At 37.9% G+C, this 17923-nt stretch overlaps 1 protein-coding gene across 8 annotated transcripts in view; it reads left to right on the top strand.

Moving 5' to 3' along the window:
• The window catches only part of vav2 (vav 2 guanine nucleotide exchange factor), a 208391-nt gene that overhangs the window by 162902 nt on the left and 27566 nt on the right, over nt 1-17923 (top strand). For 4 of the 8 annotated variants that reach the window (XM_055180067.2, XM_055180065.2, XM_055180064.2 and 1 more), the window contains exons 5-9: nt 229-334; nt 485-499; nt 4834-4932; nt 7604-7672; nt 7918-8018. In XM_055180067.2, coding sequence (XP_055036042.2) covers nt 229-334; nt 485-499; nt 4834-4932; nt 7604-7672; nt 7918-8018 — 390 coding nt within the window. The remainder of the gene's footprint in view (nt 1-228; nt 335-484; nt 500-4833; nt 4933-7603; nt 7673-7917; nt 8019-17923) is intronic. The other 4 variants (XM_055180071.2, XM_055180069.2, XM_055180066.2 and 1 more) reach the window with 1 other exon arrangement.

The following is a 17923-nucleotide window of genomic DNA, read 5'->3' as shown; positions in this document are numbered from 1 at the left end:
TTCTTGTGGTCTCTAAAAAACTACACGAGACAAGCATAATTGTGATATCATTGAGATACTGTCATTTATATTGTATGTTACATTCACTTATATTATATATGGTCCTAAAGTGTCTATGATAATCATAATTTGTCTTTGTCACGTTCTTTGTTTTAGCTAGTGCTGACACAGCTGTATGCTTTCACAAAGATCTATATTTTAACCCACTGCTTTTTCTTTTCTGTGTAGCGAGCATGACGTGGGAGAGGATGACATTTACGACTGCGTCCCTTGCGATGACGACGGGGACGACATCTACGAGGATATCATCAAGGTGGAGGTTAGACAGCCCATGGTGAGTGAGACGCCGTACAGAAAACACTCATTGGTGCGTGTGTGTGAGAGATAGAGGAAGTAGATGGATTGTTTTCCTGTCATTAACCCACGGCTGCGCAAGTTAACTTGCCCTGCTTACATTTGCTGCTTTGCCTCCTTAATGCTGCAGATCAGATACATGCAGGTAAGTGTCGCGCTGTACCGCACATTCCTCTTTAAAGCTTCTTCAGTGCTCCTCTGTCTTTTCCTGTAAATGTGTGTCGACTCAAACCTTTGAGACCCTTGTGCATATGTAAAGAATCCAACAAATGTGCTTATGAACCCATAAGTAGGCCCACATTCAGTGGTCTCTGCATTCACAGGTTCTGCAGGTTCTTGACCTTAAAACTCATTATTTATTAAAGGAATAAATTAAAATACAAAATTATTTAATCCATTGGTGACTCTGATACAGTAAAACATATTTACAAAAGAGGACCCAACCCCTCATATTTGTGTGAACTTATATGCTCATTTGATATTGCCACATACAGAGTTATTAAACTAAGTTTGATGTCACTGATGCCTATGCTCTAAAATATGCTGGGTTATTTTTAATTAACCCAGAAAATGTTTATATTTGACCCAACAATTGGTTAAAACAACCCAGCATAGGTTAAAATTACAACCTAAGGGGCTGAGCTCGTCCTTTTTTGACCTAACGGTGGGTTTAAAATAACCCAGCAATTTTTTTATTGTAATTCTAGAGGTACCTAAACTATCGAGTGCTCCAGCGATGACACATTTTTGTTGGCTAACCTAGAAGTTAGCGGTACACTGGTTCCCTTGCAAAGAAGCCCATTCATTTTTCCAATAGACTTTTATTGGAAAAAGTAAGCTCTGTATTTAAGGGAAAACACCACCGTTTTTTCAATATTTTACTATGTTCTTAGTAAAAACTTAGACACATGAATACATTGGTATCTTTTTTTAATGGGTGCACTTTTAATCTTTGTACAGTGCGTCGTAAATGTGTTAGCATTTAGCCTAGCCACATTAATTCCTTAGGATCCAAACGGGGATGAATTTAGAAGCAACCAAACACTTACATGTTTTTCCTATTTAAAGACTGTTACATGAGTAGTTACACGAGTAAGTATGGTGGCACAAAATAATACTTTTATTTGGAGCCATAGGAATGAATGGGGTTAGGCTAAATGCTAACGCATTCAAGAAGCGCTGTACAAAGATTAAAAGTGCATGCATTGTAAAAATATAGGTTTGTATTAATTCATCTAAGTTGAGGTAAGAACATAGTAAAATATTGAAAAACAGTGGTGTTTTCCTTTAAAGGGGACATTCCACAAGACGTTTTTAAGATATTAAATAAATCTTTGATGTCCCCAGAGTACATACCGGTATGTGAAGTTTTAGCTCAAAATGCCCTATAGGTAATTTATTGTGGCATGTTAAAATAGGCACTTTATGGGTCTGAGCAAAAATGCACCGTTTTTGTGTATATCCCTTTAAATCCAAATGAGCTGCTCAGGTGGGCGGAGTCTCAAGCGCTCCCGCTGTATTCCTTTTTTTTTGCTCGCGCTGTAGACCTGACAGAGCATCAGGGAGATTTTCCACGAAATAAGTTAGTGAGCGATGTTAAGCATTATATATTTGAACAAGTTTAAAAAGTCAATCATCTGTTTTATACTAAATACATGTTTATCAGCAGATGGGGAACATTGTGGAATAAAAAAAGACTTTTAGGTCTCATATGCTGCCAGTGTTTTAAACAGGCACAATGATTTTCAGCATGTTACAATAAGATACACTTCCACAAACACTCAGAAGTTTACTTTTTGACCAAACCACACAAGCACATTTAAATGATCTGTAATAAAACAACACTTTTAATGCTTAAACTTTAGAGAAACAGATCAAATAACATGTTTAAGTTTATTGAGATTGAACACATTCGCGTTTCTGTCAGTCTCTCATTCTCTCTGTCTTGTGACTCCTCGTATTCATTTGAAACTTCAGAGAAACATTAAACAACATATTTATGCTATTTGTGTATGATAGTGAATACGCGTTGTTCACTCACTCTGTCTCGTGCAGTGCATTAATCCTCGTGTTCATTCATATAAACTTCAGAGAAACATATTAAACAACATACTTGTATTGATAAAAGAGAACCGTCGCGTTGCTCTCTCTCTCGTTTGTTCGCTCACTCGCTCTCTCTCACTCACTCACTCGCCCTCTCTGTTGCACTAAGGTACAGTTAATCCTTTAGATTAGAACGTTAATTCAACCTTTAGAAATATTATTAAAACTACAAGTTATAAGATTGTAGGCTACTGTTTGTGTTTGAGGGAATACAAACGCGTCGTGCTGTCAGTCATTCTTTCTCTCTGACTCTCGCACTCGAGGGAGTGTCATGGTTGGATAGCGCAGTTGAAGGGGCGGTATCATTATAATAAGAGCCCCTTAATACGTCATGGGGGAAGCAAAATTCAAATGACCTATTTATTCACATGCTTGCAGAGAGAGCCTTACCAAAACAAAGTTACAGGGTTGCTATTTTTCATGTTTTCTGGGTTGGTAGAAGCACTGGGGGACCCGATTATAGCACTTAAACATGGAAAAAGTCTGATTTTCATGGAATGTCCCCTTTAACAAAAGTTAATGACACTTACACATTTTGTTCAGCAAGTCTTCACAGTAAAAATGTGGCATTTTTATATTTCTAGTAAACGCATTTACACTTTTACAATTTGTATTCGTCTGTGAAGATTATCTTGTTGGACAAAACGTGTCAGTGTCTTTAACTTTTGGTTAACACAGAGGTTATTTTTTGCCATAATACAAAAGTCTATGGGAAAAATGAATGGCCTTTTTTGCAAGGGAACCAATGTCCCGCTAACTTCCGGGTTGGCCTACAAAAATATGTCATCCCTGCGGCACTCTATTGGCCAGTTTGAATGAGCCAGACTTCTTATGACCAATGTCTCAAATTTTTCAGTTTGCATGAAGTAATATAAAGAGTTTTAATCACTTCACAGCACATGGTCACAGTTTTCTTTAATTGTATGAAAGAGAGTAATGTAAAAGTGTTTGCCTTCTGCAAGAATTTGTGTTTCTTTATAAAAAGGAAAAATGTCTAGTTTGGCGCAAAACTTTTAAAATATGACAATTTTCATTTTCAGGTAAACTTTTCTTTTAAATATTTTAGCTAATTTGAAAATGGTTTCAGCTACCATCACTGCAGTGTGATCCACTCAATTTAATTCATTTGATCATGTTCTGCTAAAGGTTTCCCACACAGGTAATAATAAAAAATCTTAGCCTGCCCATGAATAATGTTCCTCAGAAAAGTACTCCTAGATTGATTTTATGGCAGGACTGCTGTGATGTGTCTTTCTTGGCCTAGGAATGATGAAGGCGAGGATGTGCCAATGATAATGTCCCCCTGTCTCTCAGATTGAGTTTAAAGTGTGTGCTGTATCTCTGAGCGAGCTAATGTTAGGTTATTTTCAACCCACAAGGGAGGAATTCCCTCCCGCATAGAAAGAGATGACTGCTGGGTCCCGCCTTCCAAAAGACACAGATACAGAATCACACATGGAGATGTGGGTTAGCATACTCAGCCTCCTCTCTGTGGCTTTTCTCAAATGATATCTTCTTCAATTTGTCTGAAACCATGAATTGTACGTCAGATGATTTCCAGACTTGACCACAATAGCTCCCAAATGTTGATTAAAGCACAACAGATAATGATGTCACAATTTCACATATGCCCCATTTGTCAGTGGAAGTTACAGTACAGATGCATTTGCCTTTGGCTGCTTCAAGCAAGGCTTTTCGGACTGATCTTTTCCTCTTTCCTAGCCCTCTTCTGTCGCTTGTTATTGAAACAATTGTTTGTGGTCTTGAATTTCCCTGGATGCAGGCAGGTTTGCTTTGGCCTTGTGCACCGTCAGACCCAGATGTTCAGATGTGTGTTCTGATGTTTTATCCAGTCCTGGTCTCCAGCTGGCGTCTTTCGCTTCAGCCTTATCGCAGACAAGCTCACAAAACCCGCTCGCATTACACCAAGGCCCATCGATTACATTTAATCAAATACATCTTGTCCTATTAGGTCATTTTCTGTTGTTATTGTTTTGTGAATTGGCCTCGTTTAGCTTGAAGGTTCTCATCAAAACCACATTTGTGACTTTCCTATGGTTGCTTTCTGTGCCTTAGACTAGAGTTTATGTTGTTTTGAATGAGCGAAAGACTGCATTTTTGCATAAAATAAATCAGTGTTATAACCTACAGTCTTTGTTAATGTTGCCCTTGAAGTTCTGTTGTGAAATACTCTTTGTATCCCCATGTCTTTAACTGTAATGTGATTTGGGTCTTGGCTGTCCTGATTGTGACCCGATTTCCCTTAAATAACAGTTCGGTATCTTGATCTAGAGTTTTATGGTGCTTAGCTGGTATCTTTAGAAACAATACCAACAGCATCATGGTCTGTGTGTTTGTTTTCTCTTTATATAACAGAAAATGGGCATGACAGAGGATGACAAGAGGAATTGCTGCTTGGTGGAGATTCAGGAGACCGAAGCAAAGTACTACAAAACACTGGAGGACATTGATAAGGTGAGTGGTTGACTTTAGCAAGTCTTTGGGGAGAGTGAAAAGTGCGGAAGTGGGTCAAGGTCTTGTTTGGGTTTTCTATGGGGAGGAAACCAAATATAGACCCATGGTGAAAAGAAAAAAATTGACTTGAGCCCTAGGTGATAAATACATTAAAGTCTGTGTAAAGTCATTTCAGAGAATTGATTTTTTCTAAACAAATTATAAATGTATTGCTGAAACACGTTTGAAAGACTGTGAACTATGTAGTACTAAACTGTGGAGTTACACCGTTAAAACAGTTTTTCCACATTTCTGTGTTCAGGATTATTTGGGCGGGGCTAAAATAGCGGCTCGATAATGCACTGCATTTGCTGAGCATGGCCCCACCCCTAAAACAATCACAAGCATTTTTCAGGTTATAGCAGTATTTGTAAGTTAAGAGTGATGGCAGCTTTTTCGCGAGTGGGCGTGGTTTCAGCGCCAATCGCGGACACGCCCCCAGCATTTGAAAGCAGAGTATCCTACCTGTTTTTACAAGATTTTGATAATTAATATAATTTATTTAACCTTTTTTAATCATTTATTATAATTTTAAATTTTATATGTACACTTCATAAACCTAAACGTTTACGAATGATCTAAAACTCCCATCCGGCATTTAGCAGTTTAATATGAAGTTTAACTCTGAAAACGTCACATTATAATGATAACTATAACTATAAAAAATATAGTTTTGAAAATCGTTTGTTATTAAAGACAAAAGTGAAGTTCACACCATAACTATGACGATAAAGATACAACGAACGACATCGATGGGATCACTTTCTGAGCGATTTTTCCAGCGCCTGATGAACGCCAAACCATTGACAGCAAATCAAATCCATTTGAACTTCAAGTGCACGCGCACTTCAAAGGACAGTGGAAAAGCTCAATGCGGAGGTCTATAACATAAAATTACCTCAGGTGTCCAGCGCTGATGCAGTTGCTGTGAAATTGACTACGTAACGGTTTTTTCCTACAACACTGACTATGGCAAAAGGTAAGATATTAACTTAGTTTACACAAACTAGATTCACTATTTAGACTTACACGAAACGTAGCGTGTTAAGGACATCTGATGGTTACCCGCTGTGTAAATGCAACAAGAACGGCATATTTACATATTCAGTGACATGTAAACAATTGCTAAAGTTTTTATTACAAGAAATGTCCAATAAAAGTAAATGGCATTAAAGGCAAGTATTTACGCGAGTGCCCCGCGTGTGAGCGAATTAGCATAAAGTTATTGTTATATGTGGATGCTAATATAGTTATCGTTAACGTTATAGTTATAATATGAACGGCCCTTAACTCTTTCCCCGCCATTGACGAGTTAACTCGACAATTTAGAGAAAACGCTTCCCTGCCAATGATGAGTATTTCCGGCTTTCCGAAGTATCGCTATTATCCACCAGGTGGCGCTCTTCCGCAACTTATAAAACCTGGAAGTATGGCCCTAGGGCAAACAGCTGTATGTCCGTGTAAGTTTTGAAGATCGTTCTGCATCTGATCTCTATCAAAAATCCTTCACAAAAATGGAATTATTTCAGCTTTTTGCTCAAAATTAGGTGTTTTTGAAAAAACATATTTGAGAGATGATAAAAGAGAGCACATAAAGGTAGGATGAAATGTTTTTGTTTGTTTGTTTAAAAGCAGAGGGTCTGTTCTTTCATTTGATATATTGTATGTTTATATATTTTAATATGAACATTTTCTGGAAGGCATTAAACTTTTGTGAAAATCATGAAAAATGTTGCCGCTGGCTGGCAACTTTTTTAAAAAACGCTGGAGGGGAAAGAGTTAAGTGGATTGTTAATGTTGTTTTTTGGTGACTTTATTAAATAAGCACAGGATGTAAAAGAAGTAAATAAATTACTTTGGCTCATCCTAATGTGAGTTTGTAAATGTGTGTGTGCTTTGCCCTCTGGTCTGCGAGGTCAGTCACAGGGCAGAAATGCCACAAAGTAAGAATGTGTGACCTCGAAAAATCAATAATGTTGGCACAGCTCTGAATTGAGCCCTCTGGGTATAACATGCATGCACGCTTGTATGTACAAATCGTGATTGAACGTGAAATGTTTAATCCTGTCCTGTACCCAATTGCTCTCTCACACGCAACATACAGAATTTGAACCATTAAAGAATAAGACTTTGTATTGTTATAAGATGAATTAATCTTATATTTAGTCTGCACAAATCCCTAACACAGAGACGCAGGGTGACACAGATAAGTTTGTATATTACTAATCTCTAGATTCATTTCATCCTAATTACACCAAACATGTCAGTACTCCCCATAAACCCTTAAGTTTCGCACTGGATTACAATTAAAACAAATGAATACATTTGCCAGAGTATCTCAGGGTTTATTTTGCTTGAACTGCCAACCAACAGTCGCACTAAAAAGTGTTTGACTTTGGTTTGTCAAAGACAATTACCAGACCACCGCAAGGTGCACAATGCAGTCTTGGTAGAGCAGCGTGTGTTTGACTGTTAGCTTGAAAGGTAATCGTGTAAGACTCATTATAGTTTGGCTTTGAAAAATGGGAATTAATTCTGTATGCCTGTTACATTGCTGAATTATTTCTTTGTTCCTTTTATGCTGCTGGGCATAAAAACTCCTCGGTTTTACCTCTTAACTCTTTTGTAATAGAATTACATGATCCCCCTGAAGCAAGTGTTAACTCCACAGGAGATGGAGGCCATTTTTGTGAATTTAGAGGTGAGTGATTATTTTTTTCTATCTGCTTTGGTAAATGCACACATATATAGTAAGTGCTAAAATATTTTCTTTCCTTCCAAAGTATAGTGCATTGCATTTTAATGCACTCAATTTGTTTTACAAGACATTAAACAGTATACAATGATAATTTGTTTTTGTCCTTAAAAAGTTAATGACTTTACTAGCACTAATGGGTAAAAACTCATTTGAACTCATTGGATGTTGTTGCTTCTTCATTTTAACAGGACATCATCAAAGTCCACTTTGCTCTGCTGAGGGCCATTGACATGACAATGGTGAGCGGTGGCAACGGCCTGGGAAAGACCTTCCTGGACTTCAAGGAGAGGTCAGTACTTCTGTGAAGTGCGTCTGATAGGCAGTTCATCACTGTCACTTCTGTTATAACATCTCACAGTTTTCTCAACACCCTAAGCCCTTGTTAATCTAAACTGACCTCAAGTAAATGGGGCAAAGTCAAGATCGGCACACGTACAGAGTCTGCTAACGTCACCCACCATAGAAAATCCATCACCCCAGCAGGCCAGCTATTTTAAAAGAAATCCTCATCTGATCTCACAAACCCACAGGGCTTTCAAAGAAAATAGACCTGTCTGAAAGAGTCTGCTGCTTTCGAGCTAAACACTTCCTGTTTCGAGTCTTTTTGTCTCCTGTATCAAAAATCAATAACCAGATAATAGAGAATCAAGGGGAGCTGGGTTCGCTACTTCATCCACAGTAGATGACAGATACCCAGGGGCTCTAGTAAAACCATAACACTATTTTATTTTTTTTTTCCCAAGATTTCATGATTATGGCACCTGCTTTGTGGTTCCATTCTTTGTCCTTCTGTTTACCCTTAAAAATAACTTATAGGCCAGGATCTTAAAGGAACAGTTTAAGGAAAATAGGTATTTGAACACCCTGCTATTTTGCAAGTTCTCCCACTTAGAAATCATGGAGGGGTCTGAAATTGTCTTCATGGGTGCATGTCCACTGCGAGAGACATAATCTAAAAAAAATCCAGAAATCACAATGTATGATTTTTGTTACTATTTATTTATATGATACAGCTGCAATTAAGTATTCGACTACTATCCAACTACTAACATGGCCAAGACCAAAGAGCTGTCCAAAGACACTAGAGACAAAATTGTACACCTTGACAAGGCTGGAAAGGGCTATGGGGAAATTGCCAAGCAGTTTGGTGAAAAAAGGTCCACTGTTGGAGCAATCATTAGAAAATGGAAGAAGCTAAACATGACTGTCAATCTTCCTCGGACTAGGGCTCCATGCAGAATCTCACCTCATGGTGTCTCAATGATCCTAAGAAAGGTGAGAAATCAGCCCAGATCTACACGTGAGGAGCTGGTCAAAGACCTGAAAAGAGCTGGGACCACCGTTTCCAGGGTACTGTTGGTAATACACTAAGACGTCATGGTTTGAAATCATGCATGGCACGGAAGGTTCCCCTGCTTAAACCAGCACATGTCCAGGCCCACCTTAAGTTTGCCAATGACCATTTGGATCATCCAGAGGAGTCATGGGAGAAAGTCATGTGGTCAGATGAGACCAAAATATAACTTTTTGGTCATAATTCCACTAAACGTGTTCGGAGGAAGAAGAATAATGAGTACCATTCTAAACCTGACTGATCTAGAGAAGATCTGTGTGGAGTGGACCAAAATCCCTCCTGCGGTGTGTGCAAACCTGGTGAAAAACTACAGGAAACATTTGACCTCTGTAATTGCAAACAAAGGCTACTGTACCAAATATTAACATTGACTTTCTCAGGTGTTTAGGTACTTATTTGCAGCTGTATCATAGAAAATAAATAGTTTAAAAGATCATATGTTGTGATTTCTGGATTTTTTTATGTCTCTCACAGTGGACATGCACCTACGATGACAATTTCTGACCCCTCCATGATTTCTAAGTGGGAGAACTTGCAAATACATGCAAGTATCAAATACTTATTTTCCTCACTGTATGTAAAGATGGCAAAAAAATTATCATAGAATAGTCCATATGACTTTTCTATAGAAATATAACAGTTGGGCTTGGAGCTCCCCAGGTCACTGTTCCAGGGCGGTCGCTGAATCAGCTTGGTGATGTGCCATTTCCCTACAGTCTTCTTGGTTTGAAAACCACTGGGGCTTGACTAAGTGACAGACCCTATAACAGTCAGCTTATTCTAGTCATGGTACACTACAGTACATTAGGCTCCGCATTAATAGGCATTACTGAGACCATCAGTATCTGTATTTCTGTGTAAAAATTCCACTTCTGCTGCGCTCAGCACAATTGATGTTTTATCCCAACTGGGACCTACTTAATAAAACCAAAGAGGTGTAACAAAAAATTATGACCTCCCTGCAATTAGATTGTGTGTGTCCTCAGAGATGAGAACTTTGGTATGGTGTTCTGGTTTATTAAGCAGTCAGATGACCTTGCAGTACGGTCTTAGGAATTAACGGTGCAGCATTTTTTGGATTGTGATCTCCAGAGAATGCCAGGGTTACAAAACCCATCTTTTTACATGTACACATTACAAGAAATTAAACATGCTGCACTTGTTGGAACATTTTTACTTTCAACTCCAGTCGAGGACATTTTTAATAAGCTAATATTTTTTAAACAAGCAGTAAAATATTATATTAGGATTTTCCAACAAATTATTTTTACTGATACTTATGATTAATTATGATTAATAATACTCACACATCTTTATAATTTTCCATGTATATTATATTCTTTAATTATGCACTTTTATAAGACAATAACAGTACAGTAAGTTGTTAGGATTTTTAGGAATAAAATGTGTGTGTTTTAAAATAATGAGCTGACTGAAATCTAAAGTAATAGAGAGAGATTGGTGTGCATCCATGATAATGGTCACTTAGAGCGAGATATAATGAAGGGATAACTGAATACGTAAGATAAGTTAAAAATGTAATTGAAATAATCATCCCTGGCAGCCGGCAGTTTAGTTCATCATCATTATCTACCAGACAGCAAACTTTCAGAAAAGTCCACAGATTGATAGAACAAAAAATTTAAGACACCAATTGAGCTTTGTTTCTAATTTTAAAGTCTTGATATGCTTTTAATTACTTGTTCTCCTAATATGCATTAAAGACATTGTTCCTCTTTTATCTCATTCTTTGCTTAAGACATCTAATTTAACCTCCACTTGAGTGCTTCCATAGATATCTTCTTATCTCTCGGTTGGGTAAATGACTTTTCCAGATGAGAATTACCTATCAGGCCCTATACGGAGGAATTGAGAGTTTGTTCTGCATTAGATTCATTGAATACCGCAGCTTTGATTTGCATTCACACAGGGAGGGCTGATCTCTGCATTCTGTGCTGTAGGTAATGATAATCACAGGTTCAGTTTCAATAATGACTGCACGCCCCACCAGCCTCTCCGTTCTGTCAAACCTAAGTCCAAAAAGTCTCATTACCTAAAACAACATTAGGCTGAACTATGTTACTGTGTGTTTATGTGCTATTTGTGCTGATCGAATTTGTTTAAGTTGGTGACAGAGATTGATAGCCACCATAAAAATAAAGGCAAAGAATAGAGATAGAGGAGGCAGCCCTATTGTTTCAATTTGTCAGTTTGCATAGGTAATTGGCCCATTACAAGGCTCTTCCTCGAGCCCAGCGGGCAGCATCCCACAGAGCGAGCGTGACAGCACCGCCTCTCTCGCCCGCGCTCTTTTGTTTATGTAATTTCGAGCCTGTCACCTCATTGAGCCAGTCTTCCGTGGGTGCTCGCACTAACATGCATTTGGGCACGACATAGCGGCAGTTCAGCCCCATTCCTCCACACAGTGCCACATCGCTGAAATCATGCTATTTTTTACTTTTTGATTTCTTTTTTTCACCTGTGTGACTGCCAGGTTGACTGTACTGTCCATCACCATCTATAAGTCTATTCGTCCAAATATTTTCTCTGAACTGGCTGACCTAAAGAAAAAAAAATCATTGAAGTGTCAATTTTCTCAAATGGCTTGAGAGAAAAATAGATGCATATAAACATATTGTGACATACAGTAAAAGTATAGAGCTATGCAATAAATGTGGATAGCACAGCTGAGATACGGAGAATCAAAAATAATTATTTTATTAATCTGTGAGACACATAAGCCATATAAAGTGAGGAAAATAAGTATTTGAACAACCTGCTATTTTGCAAGTTTTCCCACTTAGAAATCATGGAGGGGTCTGAAATTGTCATCATAGGTGTATGTCCACTGTGAGAGACATAATCTAAAAAAAATCCAGAAATCACAATGTATGATTTTTTAGCTATTTATTTGTATGATACAGTTGCAAATAAGTATTTGAACACCTGAGAAAAGCAATGTTAATATTTGGTACAGTAGCCTTTGTTTGCAATTACAGAGGTCAAACGTTTCATGTAGTTCTTCACCAGGTTTGCACACACTGCAGGAGGGATTATGGCCCACTCCTCCACACAGATCTTCTCTAGATCAGTCAGGTTTCTGGCCTGTCGCTGACAAACACGGAGGTTGAGCTCCCTCTAAAGATACTCTATTGGGTTTAGGTCTGGAGACTGGCTAGGCCACGCTAGAACCTTGATATGCTTCTTACAGAGCCACTCCTTGGTTATCCTGGCTGTGTGCTTCAGGTCATTGTCATGTTGGAAGAACCAGCCTCGATCCATTTTCAATGCTCTAACTGAGGGAAGGAGGTTGTTCCCCAAAATCTCACAATACATGGCCCCGGTCATCTTCTCCTTAATACAGTGCAGAACTGTCCCATGTGCAGAAAAACCCCCACAAAGCATGATGCTATCACCCCCATGCTTCACAGTAGGGATGGTGTTCTCGGGATGGTACTCATCATTCTTCTTCCTCCAAACATGTTTAGTGGAATTATGACCAAAAAGTTCTATTTTGGTCTCATCTGACCACATGACTTTCTCCCATGACTCCTCGGGATCGTCCAAATGGTCATTGGGCCTGGACATGTGCTGTTTTAAGCAGGGGAACCTTCCGTGCCATGCATGATTTCAAACCATGACGTCTTAGTGTATTACCAACAGTAACCTTGGAAACTGTGGTCCCAGCTTTTTTCAGGTCATTGACCAGCTCCTCACGTGTAGTTCTGGGCTGATTTCTCACCTTTATTAGGATCATTGAGACCCCATGAGGTGAGATCTTGCATGGAGCCCCAGTCCGAGGGAGATTGACAGTCATGTTTAGCTTCTTCCATTTTCTAATGATTGCTCCAACATTGGACCTTTTTTCACCAAACTGTTTGGCAATTTCCCTGTAGCTCTTTCCAGCCTTGTTGAGGTGTACAATTTTGTCTCTAGTGTCTTTGGACAGCTCTTTGGTCTTGGCCATGTTAGTAGTTGGATTCTTACTGATTGTATGGGGTGGACAGGTGTCTTTATGCAGCTAACGACCTCAAACAGGTGCATCTAATTTAGGATAATAAATTAAGTGGAGGTGGACATTTTAAAGGCAGACTAACAGGTCTTTGAGGGTCAGAATTCTAGCTGATAGACATGTGTTCAAATACTTATTTGCAGCTGTATCTTACAAATAAATAGTTAAAAAATCATACATTGTGATTTCTGGATTTTTTTTAGATTATGTCTTTCACAGTGGACATGCACTTACGATGACAATTTCAGACCCCTCCATGATTTCTAAATGGGAAAACTTGTAAAATAGCAAGGTGTTCAAATACTTTTTTTCCTCACTGTATATATATATATTGAATACTATGATTGGATTTTATAATAACCTTATTGCAGAATTTCACTGTATTTAAAAGATGGGTGGAGTATTCCTGGACATTTAGTTTTGTGTACGACTGCCTTTAATATATTCTGTGCATGACTGCATTTTCATCTAATGCCACATCCACAATATGTTTTCAATTACATTTTTTCAAATGAACATAATACGACCAAACATGATATGGTTTTTATTTATGCCTTCATTGGTGTTAAAAACTTTTATTTTCGCTGGATATAAAGGGTAAACACTTTTTTACAGTGGATGTGAAAGCATCTCGTATTGCTCCCACATCACATTATGTAAACTGTTTTTAAATTAAAGAACTGTGAATATGTAATCAGTTAATACATACCTTGTACTTTGAATTTACTTTAACTTGCTTTGTGCCATGGCTGCGAATTCAGAATGAACTTGAAAAAGGTGCAAAATAGCGCAGAATAAAAGTAGGGGCAGAGCCGAAGCCTATCGGCATATGAGATGAGATTGAGGGGACTAAAGTGATTACGAATTTGTGAAATCACAATTTTTTTAGGGAAGCTGGAGACTACAGCCATTGTACTGGAATATTTTCACAGACAAAAGGCTGCGGGACACATATTAAAGTGCAACCGGTCTCATGCACCCCTCGGGCCGCCTGGCGAGTACCTTGGATCTAGAAAATTGGCGAACTTAGACAAATTTTCCATTTGCTGTATATTAAATTTCATTGATGTCTAAGAGAAACAGTTAAGACACTGCCATTTCATTTCGTTTTTTACTAATGGTTTTTTCAGACCGTCTCAAACTGGTTGTCCACACTTCTCTGACGGCTTTTAGGATAAGCCAGTTGGACAGCTTAAGTGTGAGAACCTTTAGTTCTTCGAAAAGTAAAAAGACATCAGAACAAGAGAGGGGAAAAGGCTTTTCATTTTCTCATAATAAAATCTGACAGATTATATTTACATTTGGTGACATTAAGCATGAAACAAGGCTGGGTATTTTTGGAAATTTATTCATTTCATTAGAGCAGGATTGCGTCATTCATCTTTGCAATTCTTCATCTGATTGGCATGTTTCTCTTTTTCATTATACTATGCACGGTTTCTCTCTCTTTCCTCTATACAAAGAAAGAAATGGCCAGGGGATTTGGCCGTTGTGCGCCTGCTATATTCCACACCTCCATCCATCGTTCCCAAAGCCCAGCTGCCTTTAATTAATTGTGTTATCTCCTCTTGTAAGTCCATGTGACCTTTTGCGGTGCTGCATTCCATATAATGAAATAATAGAGAAGCTTTCAGGACCATTGATGCTGTGAAGGGCATATCAAAGAGCGGAAATACCATCCTGTTTCACGCGAAGCCATCAAACTTAAGAGTGAGGCGTTTTTAAAGTCATTAAACTCTCAAACAGCTAATTTGAGGGCTTGCACTGAGTTACAGAAGGACATTATTAGTTGGTTTGCATCAATACTGAGCTGCTTCACTTGACTTGTGTTATAGTGGAGGTGAGGGGTCTTCAGTGCCGCGTGTCAGAGACTATTACTTCTCTCACCTGCCTGTCACTTCCACTTTGCTTTGCGTTTTCCTCGCTGCCCCTGTTTTTTTGGATGGGGACAGATGGAAGCTGGAAGGAGAGCACCAAATTGTATTTTTTGTGAAATAACATGCATGACAGCTTTGCCATGATGAGAAAGCCGGTGCAGCCGGCGAAAGCTCCAGAAAACAGATGAATTCAAAAAGTGTGTTTACACAGCAAAAGGCTGTTGCCCCCGGAAATATTCACACTTAAGCAACCCAGGGCTTTTTTGTATCGTCCTTTATCACATCCCACCCTCGCAGCCTAAAGTTTTTCGGGATTGAGATAAGCATGCTGAACTTTTGAGCAAGAGCCTCAGTAGCCTTGACTGTTTCGTTGTCACTGTTATCAGATTGTTGCATGTTTAAATTCGATTGGCTTTACAAAGCCAGTGAGACAGGGGCAACACGAATAGGATTTTTTTATTTCAACACCTTTTTCTCAACTCTTTCTTCACTCTGATGGATGCTGATTGTTTAGCACTACAAGTTAACTACAGAAATAGCTTCATAAAGGCAATGTTCAATGAAAGTTTACCGTTATAGATGCGCATTGCTTTTGGCTGTTAACTTGTTTCTCTTCTACGCTGGTTGCATTTAAAACACATAGTTAATGGGTCATTAAAGGGTCAGTAATGATCTTCATTGAACGCACATGCAAGCTACCATCAAATCTGCTCACAGGATGTCCACTCTAGACTTCACAACATCATTTCTAGGTTTTGTAAGATTTTAGTTCATTGGTAATGTAATGTTAGCTATTTTATTACCATTAGATGCTTGGTACAAATGGAGAAAGCACGGACTGAGTGCTTGTATAAAATGATGTCCATTAGAGGGCCATGAACAGGGATAAATTGCACATAAATTCACAGCTGTAGCCTTTAAAATGACTTGGATGTAAAAATGGCGTTGAATGGTGTTGTAAAAAATGTACAGTTGGATTTTTTTCTCATACTTGATTAATCAAAGCCGATGTGTCATACTATACACTTTACAAGCCATGATGTTAACCATGTGTCTGTTGAGTATATTAAGTAGTTGGGTATTGTAAAGTACTGTGTTTAACCATGTTTTATGTATCAATGAAGTATTTAACAAGTTTATTGAATTCAAATTGATTGAATATGAGATTTATACTTTGAAGAACTTTGTAAGATTTGTTTGAGAACTGTGGAATATTTATATAAATGTAATCTAAGCAATAAATTTGTGAGATTTGTTTGAGAAATGTGGAATATATATATATATATATAGAATGAAGAGTTTGGTTCCAAAACGCGATAAACGCCATTTTTGAAAAAAATGAGTTACTGCCAAAATCAGTATTATATCAGGTCAGTAGTTAAAAGTAAATTCTTAATTTTACGCAAAATCCAATATCCGCCGTGTTATTCTGTCATCTTTTCTCCCTTTTTTCCCAAAATGCGATAAACGCCACTGCTCCTTTTTTACAGAACGCAATAAATCCATTTCTGATATTACAGCCCACCAGCCACGCAATGTAAACAAACAATGGCGGACGCGCTGTGTCCACGGAGTCCTAGTTTTCCTCATCTACTTTGTACTTCGTGATCAACAAACAAAACAAAATAATACTTTAATTGCATCCCTAAACCTGTGATGGTTTTCTGTGATGGGAAAGAAACGTAAGCCATCAGCATCTAATATTTTCCCTGAGAGGCACTCGGGAGACGGGTGCTTGTTCTCCCGACAGCATCAGCTTCTCATGCTAACACATTGACCCCAGAGGATCTTATGAAAAACTTTCCATAATTTTACTCAAAGTCAACGAAAATCGAGCAGGACCAAAAACATTTTACAGCTGATCTCTGTGAAAGACGTTAAGCGAAGACGTCAAGTAACCGCAATGACATGATCTTAATATGACAAAGTAAGTGTTTTGATTAATGACATTAATGTTTATATTTTTTATTAGTGTGTACAACTAGTCAACTAAATGAATATAACATGGCAAAGATGAATGCACATTTATATAGGCTATTGATTCAATAGATTTATAGCATTTTGAATAAAAACTTGTCATGGATTTATTGCATTTTGTGGAAAAAATAATCAGTTTTTATAATAAATCTTTGAAAATCAACTTATGGATTTGAATTTTTTATGTTTTTATAACCTAAAGATGCTATGTGAAAGTTTGTAACAGAAAATAGTTGTTTTCATCTTGTCACTTTCTTGGTATAGAAAACACGTTTTTACCAAAATTTGTCAAAATGGATCTATTGCGTTTTGGAACCAAACTCTTCATATATATATATATATATATGAAACTAATGTATGTCCAAAACGGTTACTTTTCAGGAAGTGAAAAAACATTGTATTTCAAAAGCAGTTGAATGTAGCGTTGTCATACTTGGTACGGCATCTTTACATGTAACCATATTCTTGTCAGTGTAATGACATAATCCACATTTGACCAAAATTGAGTTTAAATGGACATACGTCCATATTTTACAGTAACGGTGGTCGATACGCGTTCTTCGATCATTAATTAGAATGGCCAAGTCGTGTTTCATATTGACAGATGAATACGCTCAGTTTATTAAATAGCCTACGTCTTAGTTTATTAAATACGCTTAGTTTATTTAATATTAATTATAAATTTATTAATTGTCTTTTGCAAACTATGAAGGGACAAGGAATCAATACACTGACATGGTAATGCTAGACAGATACTTTGTTTGCACAGTTTGCACGTTTACCTCGATGAAGAAAAGTCATTGTCTCACCAGGCTATGTTTATTCGGCTATCCAGTGCTGAGCTTCGATGAAACTTCACGAGACCGGCGAGATGCTTCCACAGGGTGTGAGATACACGGCGTGAATATATGTGAAAATCAGATGACATGATTTCACAACTTTTCATTGGCCATTTAGATATGTGAAGCATACTG

Source organism: Misgurnus anguillicaudatus, chromosome 9, assembly GCF_027580225.2.
Source record: "Misgurnus anguillicaudatus chromosome 9, ASM2758022v2, whole genome shotgun sequence".
Taxonomy (NCBI): domain Eukaryota; kingdom Metazoa; phylum Chordata; class Actinopteri; order Cypriniformes; family Cobitidae; genus Misgurnus; species Misgurnus anguillicaudatus.
This window is presented reverse-complemented; position numbering and strand designations above follow the sequence as displayed.